The sequence below is a fragment of the Ochlerotatus camptorhynchus genome, unplaced genomic scaffold (assembly GCF_037179485.1).
Source record: "Ochlerotatus camptorhynchus isolate MF236.1 unplaced genomic scaffold, CSIRO-AGI_Acam_v1.1 ptg000310l, whole genome shotgun sequence".
In the NCBI taxonomy this organism is placed as follows: domain Eukaryota; kingdom Metazoa; phylum Arthropoda; class Insecta; order Diptera; family Culicidae; genus Ochlerotatus; species Ochlerotatus camptorhynchus.
Window position 1 is genome coordinate 118,240 of NW_027040798.1, and position 7,327 is coordinate 125,566.

General features: G+C 44.8%; 1 protein-coding gene across 1 annotated transcript; it reads right to left on the bottom strand.

Moving 5' to 3' along the window:
* Nucleotides 1–3,772: 3,772 nt before the first annotated feature.
* On the bottom strand, nt 3,773–7,118 carry LOC135707403 (uncharacterized protein K02A2.6-like). The gene is made up of 5 exons (XM_065229217.1): nt 6,541–7,118; nt 5,197–6,305; nt 4,516–5,078; nt 4,195–4,463; nt 3,773–3,794 (listed from the first exon to the last, which is right to left on the bottom strand). Exons 1-5 carry the CDS (start codon nt 7,116–7,118, stop codon nt 3,773–3,775), a joined length of 2,541 nt encoding a protein of 846 aa, XP_065085289.1.
* Nucleotides 7,119–7,327: the final 209 nt, after the last annotated feature.

The window sequence follows — 7,327 nt, forward strand, 5'->3', positions numbered from 1 at the left end:
AGGAAAATTGACAATACGATGTTTGTCAATATATTGACATGTGTAATGGGCGCTTATTATTATCATAACCATCTTTGTCAAACCGAATCAAGACGTGAATACAAGTGCTTTGTATCCGTAATAGCGTCCGTGTTTATGTAGTTATTCTTTCGAAGTTCCCTACGCGGTTTTTCCACTGTGTGTTGTGTCCTCTGTTGCCCACACCATTATCTTAATACAAAGGCAGTGGATTGTTTTTATCAAAACAATCACACCAAAATCAGAGATGTCCCATTTTTTAAATTATTCGATTAATCACACATCTTATCGATTATTTTTTGTTCGCTGGGTTGTCATTTTTCCACCAATGAGAGTACAGCATATGTTTGAAACGATGGGTGATGATCCTCTGGAGAAATTAATGCTTATATCAGCATGATATAACCATAGAGGTAACTCTAGACCAGAAGGTCCCGAAGAAACAAGCTCAACTTTCGGCTCAGCTCGAGGGGAACGACTCTATCTACGATGCAGGAAAGATTGTGGTTTTCTGTGGCTAGTTGCGCGTACGCTGAGTAGATAGAAAGAGGCCTGATGACGATTCTGAAGTTTTACTGCGAAAAGATGATGCGCGATGTAAGAAGATGCGAGAAATGAAAGAAGATTTTTAGAGGATTGATTCGCTAGTGTGAGATTTTTCGAGCATCTAGCATTAAGATTTAGATGTATCGCCCCCCTTCGCTCAGCTCTGGTACTATCTTCGGTCCCAAGCTAATCGATGCACCCCTCTAAACATAGGAAAATCCACGAGCCCCTCATTTTATCTGTCAAACTTTCATATCGAATCAAAACAAACATAGTGTAGTACTAGAATTTTGACTAGAATTGGGTACATTAATCGATTTGCTTGGGACCGATAGGCTAGGCAAGTAGTGAACCAATTTAAAATCGTTAGTTTCGTATTGATTGTTGATATAACCGATTTCAAATATTTTACTTTTCGGTTCGTTAATCGATTTATCGATTATTCGAATGAAAATCGGTCATCACTAGATGAATCTAAAACGTCTTTTCAAATTTAAGGCCGTACATAAATAATGATACAATTTGAAAAGGACCGGGGCTAATCACAAATTACGTCCCCATGGTAACTGAAATAAACACGAGTGCGGAGCGGTTGATCTAACCGTTGGTGCTGGGAAAATACTGGAAAGTGAAGCGTGTCATCTGGGCGAAATTTCCTGTGGAGTTGGGCCTCGACACTGTGCACATGTGTACACCTCGCATACATGGATGTGAAAATGGAGATTCCTTTCGTCACTGCATTTCCTCAATCGGATATGTTATGTCCTCTATAAGACGGAGGGGCATTTCTGCGGATGAATTCCTGCCCCAAGTGGAAGACCTGAAAGGGACCAGAAAAGCAACACCAGGATGAGGAAAAGCAGCAGCTGATGTAGTAACTAAAGGTGCGTCTTTGGACAACAACAACCAGGAAACGGAGGAAGAAGTAGCGGTGCTTGAGGAGTTGAAATTATCGTGACGATGGGAGAAGAGAGTAACGGTGAACAAATGAGGGAAACCAAAGTTCATCAGGTTCAAGTACGCGAAAAATGTGGTCTATCAGAAAGCTCTAGAATTGTGGAAGATACAACACAATGGAGAGAAGGAGAAACAGAGAATGCAGGAAAGTAGTAAATTGCGAGCACCGGCGAAAACCACAATCAAGTCACCCCCATACTCATATAATGTACAGACGTATCCCTTTAAATAAATTTTCCTTAAAAATATCGACACGGGATTCACTAACGACATTCGCGGAAGAAAAACTTGCTTGCCAAGTCTCAAAAAATGTTGCATACAAGTTTTATAGAATGTATAGAAACGTCAAAATGATCCGATGCCAGCGCTGTTTGCGGGGTTTGCGAAACTAATAATATTTAAATTGAACGTTAAATGCGTGCACGACGATTGAGAAGATGGACTTACGTCTGTTTGTCTGTGATTTTAATATTTGTTGTTACCTGACTCCGTTGAGTTGTTTTTTACGACAATTGAGCCTATACAATAAACGATTTAAAAAACAGAGATGTCATGATGAGGATAAACGCTCTTCAAGAGAGGCGTACAAACCTTCTACACGCAGACGAAATGGCATGAACATCAAATGAAAGGGTGGATTTATGACATCCTCTGTACATGTTTCTTTCGACGACCACCTTACAGAATCTGTTCATGCGGTGAAGTTCTGTGCTGTATTCAAATCTGTTAGTAGAATTATACATTTCCTGGTTGGGCGTAAAACTCTTCCGGAAAAAAATGAAATTCTTCTGGAAAAAAATGAAAGCAAAATCGCACGATAATCCTCTCCTTTGGATAGCAGCACGTGTCTTTCCACTGTAGGATAATTTGAGCAACACTTACACACTTCCCACACATGTGATGGCATTGGACACTTGCCATTTGGGTTAGCCATTGCCACCACCGAGCCCGTGCCAAAAGCAAAAGTGTATCCACTTCCCGACGAGTATCCAGCATGGCCAAACCGAAACCCAAAAGCGGGAAATTCGATTCCAATTTGCATTTGTGCAGTATACCCACCTTCCCGCGTCGTCTCGCCAATGGATTCCCTTACCCGATCGTCCGTCAGTGCCGGAACGAATCCACTACGAATGGAAGCGAAGACGAAGAGTAAATAGCAGATATGTAGGTAGGTGCTTTTAAAACTGAAACTGTACCGAAATCAATGGATTGGGGCCGGGGGAGGGTGGTGGAATTCCCAGAAATCGTCGCTAATGGATCTCGATTGAAATTCATATCTGAAGGCAACACGGTGCCGGAATGCAAATTCGATCGACATTTTCGCCTCACCGCCTTCTTTGCACGCAGAGCCAGTGTCAGAGCAGAGCACAGGATGAGCCCGACGATTTCGATTTCAAGTGACAATTTGGAAGCGAGAAAGGCACACACTTTTCCGGTGAAGCCATGAGCAGTGGCGTCAGTGAAGATTGGAAAGCGTGAAGAACGAGGAAACGAAGGTAGCTTTTCGGGAACGAAGAAAAAAAAAATAAACTAAAAGGAACTGTCAGACAGCGCAATTTTAATTCGAATTGATTCGCTTTTCATTTGCATCTGTGATTGCGTGCTTCGTGCAAATGCTGACATGCGATACCCCGGGTGGTGGTGCGTTTTCTTTTATGCAATTAGAGATGAGGGATCAATAAGAATCTGGTTCGGATAAAAGGGGTTGATTTTCTTGTTGATAATGCAATTATGAGACTTAAGGGGTCGCTCTCAGCAGAGAATGATTTAGTAGGAATTTGGAAGCACTCAAAATTTGATTCAATTGATTGAAGAGTAGATTAGGGAATAATTAACTAATTAAGACCCGAAAAGTTAGACCTGTAAAGAGCAGGAAGGAAAATATGCAGATAAAGACAGATGAGTAGAGTTAAAGAACAATCAGGAGGACCACACAATGGTAAACAGACGATCACCTGACACACATCGAGAGTGGCCTGCTTCTGTCGACAGCCGAGTGAACACTGATTGAAGGTGATCTAGTAGTGTGAGTACAGTGCCTTCCCGTTTTTGGCAACACGACCTCATCAACTAATTTTTTCTTCAACTTAGGGCTATTGTGTTACCTGACTTATAACGAATATACGTTGTATACGAGTACCCCGAATACAACGTATGTCTCGTCTAATTTTGCATAGCATTTGCAATGTAAAATTAGACGAACTATACGTTGTATTCGGGGCACTCGTATATAACGTATATTCGTTATAAGTCAGGTAACACAGTAGCACTTTCTGGGGATTAATTCATGACATTTCAAGTAGATAAGATCCCCAAAGAGGGGTCTAGTGATATCAGAAATGGACTTAAGCAATTTTTGAATGTCATGTTATATGCTAGAGTAGAGAGTACTTCATTCATATTAACGGAGTTCATTTTCAATTTGAACTTCTAGTAACCATATGAGCATCTGAAAAGCTAATTTCTGGTAGCATTATTGTTATATCCGTAACCAAAGGCCAACTAGTAAAACAAGCTGTTGTTATGAGCTACTATTTATTACGTCTATCTTGGTTGGTGGTCGGATCAAGAATCAATCTCTAACTTATGACAGTCAGGCAAGGCCTACTACATCTCCCCCTTTTAGAAAATGTCATAGGAAGAGAGCCATCTTGGAATTCTTGATTCTCGTACAGAACGTCGAATAAAGTCTCCAACTGCTTCAGATGACACGGGCTTTTGTGCGGACTGAAGTTCTCCATCTTGAGCAGCAGGTTCATGATCGATTGTCGAAAAAGGATTTTCGCCAGACGTACTTGCCACTTGACCAACAGCTTCGAGTGATACGGAACCAACAGGAATAGGGATATCGTGATTGAATGGCACTTCTGGATCCAACGGTACAGCTTCATCTTGAATTTCATCAAGCAGGATTTCCCATGGTAGTTGCTGCGTCGCTTGCTCTGGATCATCAGAAGTGTGACGAGGGCGCATTTGGTTTACATGCGACCTCACCAGCTTCGGTCTCCCGTTCATGTCCAGTGCAACGATATAGTTGACGGAACCTTTCCGTTCGATGACTCGACCAGGTATCCAGGACTTTGTGTTTCTGCGATGCTGTTCAACGTAGACCAGGTCATCTTCTTCAAACTCGCGCTTGACTGCTCCATGCCGCCAATTGAACTGTTCGTTTTGTTTGTGGTTCTTGACAGCTTCAGTTACAGGAACAGGTTTCTTCAGTAGGTCCAAAGGTCCAATTGCCTTCACTTCACCGGTCGGGAATCGATGCATGATGACAGCGCCAAGGCCGTACTTCGATGCATCTGCTGCAACAACGATTTCCTTGGACGGGTCGTAGTGTGTAAGCAGCAGGTCGGAAAGTAGAATGGCCTTGAGCTGCTTGAAAGACTTCTGGCAATCCTTGGTCCAGTTCCAGCGTGCATCTTTCTTGAGGAGGCTGTCCAGAGGAGCCCTGAGTTGCTTCATCTGCTTAACGAATCTACCATAGTAGTTGACAGCACCGAGGTAGGAACGGAGTTGCTGGACATCCTTCGGAGACTGCATCTTGGAAATGGCTTCTGTTTTTGAAGGGTCAGGTCGAATACCGTCCTTATCCACGATGTGTCCGAGAAACTTGATCTGGGAGGGAGAGTGCGAAACGACATTTTTCGAGGCGTAGGTGAAAGCCATACTCACGTATCTGCTCGAGAACAGCGTAGAGACTGCGATCGTGTTCCTGCTTGGTGCGACCAGCGATGAGGATGTCGTCCAAATACGGCTTGACTGCGGCCACCATGCTGTCGATGATGCGCTGGAAAGCGCCGGGTGCCGACTTGACTCCGGGGGGTAGTCGGTTATACTGGAACAGTCCACAATGCGTGTTGACCGTGAGTAGCTTTCGCGATTCCTCCTTGACCTCGACCTGTAGGTAAGCGTCAGACAAATCGAGATGAGTGAAGTAACGTGCTCTAGCTAGTTCCGCAAAGAGGTCGTCAGGATGAGGCAGTGGATGATGGTCACATTCTAGCGCGTTGTTCAGCCCCGTCGAATAATCGCCACATACACGGCCTAATACATTGTCCGACTTGCGTACGACGACTATTGGTGCTGCCCAGTCCGAGAATTGAACTGGAGAAATTATACCGTTTTGCTGGAGCCTCTCAAGTTCTGCGTCCACCTTGGCGAGTGCAGCGTACGCTACTGGTCGTTTCGGGCAATATGCAGGACGTGCGTCAGGCTTGAGGTACAACTTCACTTGCGCTTTTGTACATCTACCCAGCGTGCTTCGAAAAACTTCCGGAAACTGTTGCTTAAGTTGATTGGTGAACTGATCAGAACATTGGTGTACGACGTTGACCAAGCTGCTTATCGGCACAGACCACAAATCGAACAGATCCATAGTCTCGATTCCTAGAACGTTGAGTTCAGCGCTGCTTGAGATGAAAATGCGACCAGTCTTGGTAACATTTTTGATGGTGATCTTGGTCTGGAACTCAGCGAGAAGGTTGAGATTGCCACCAGAAGCTGTAACTGCAGATTCTTCCGTCGGTTGAGTGGGTGGCTGTCCGATGCTGATCCATGTTTCTTCTGAGATTATGGTGATGTCGGACGCCGAGTCGTGTTGAAGTTTGACTGCTACACCATTGAGCTCGACCGGGATGAACTTCCGCTTGCTTCCGATGTTGCGAACCGTGCAGATGCTTTTTGTCTTCACGTTCTCTTTGGATTTGGCCTGTTTGAACGGTTTCGACGGCGCATTCTTGTTGCTGTTGCAATAACCTTCCTTGTGTCCTTGTTGCTTGCATCTGGAACAGGTGTGCGAAGCGAACGGACACTCACGAACATAGTGGTGGTCGCCACACTTCCAACATGGCGTTTTCGGCACTTTTTGGTTCTTTTTTGAGGCAGGATTATTCTGGTTGCGAGAATCAATGTGTCCTGCTTGAGATTGGCCACGCGATGGCATTCTTCCACGAGGTTCTCCAGGGTTCTCCCAATTCGTTTACTGCGGTTTCGTCGGCTTCCAATTTCGAGATCAACCTAGCTCGTATGTCCGCATCCCGTGGCGATTGGAGTCCACAGACGAAACGGAGAGCTTTGAATTGGTCCGGTGTGAGCTTGGACAGCTGAAACGCTTCACAGTGTTTGTTGTCCATGGCAGCATACGATGTGAAGTCATCCGCGTCACTTTTTACATACTGGAGGCACTGGTAACGGGAATGAAAAACCGACTTCTGTCGACCGAACAGTTTCTTCAGTTTCGTGACGGTTTCGTCCAGGGTGAGGTCCTGGGGATGCTTGGGAAGAATGGTGTTGACGTACTTCTCGTGCAGAGGCGTGCTTAACTTGCGAAGAAGCAATCTCACACGGGTGGCGTCATCCAGGGATTGGCCGTCCTTTGTAAAGACATCCTCGTACCTTGCATACCAGCCATCGAAGAAAACTCCTCCGTCCGGATCGTACTGGAAATCCTGGATCCCGCTTGCCAAGGACTCAATAATCTTCTCACTGCCAGCAGTCGGATTTCCCCGATTTTCCAGGTTTTCAATTTGCTGCTGCTGCCTCGTGATGAGATTCGTTAGCTGCAGGATGGCGTTCCGAAGATCCTCGTCAGACATTTTCTTGCTTGAGGTTTCTTGCTTCGAGGTTCGAGGTGCTTCCAAAATTTTCCTCGTCGCCAATTGTTATATCCGTAACCAAAGGCTAACAAGTAAAACAAGCTGTTGTTAAGAGCTACTATTTATTACGTCTATCTTGGTTGGTGGTCGGATCAAGAATCAATCTCTAACTTATGACAGTCAGGCAAGGCCTACTACATCTAGGCCTA

Coding starts and splice junctions, on each gene's coding strand:
- LOC135707403 (XM_065229217.1), bottom strand. CDS start 7,118: ATGTCTGACGAGGATCTTCGGAACGCCATCCTGCAGCTAACGAATCTC. Junction 6,306..6,540: donor GATGCGGACATACGAGCTAG/GTTGATCTCGAA, acceptor CACCTGTTCCAG/ATGCAAGCAACAAGGACACA. Junction 4,464..4,515: donor TGAACGGGAGACCGAAGCTG/GTGAGGTCGCAT, acceptor CTGATGATCCAG/AGCAAGCGACGCAGCAACTA.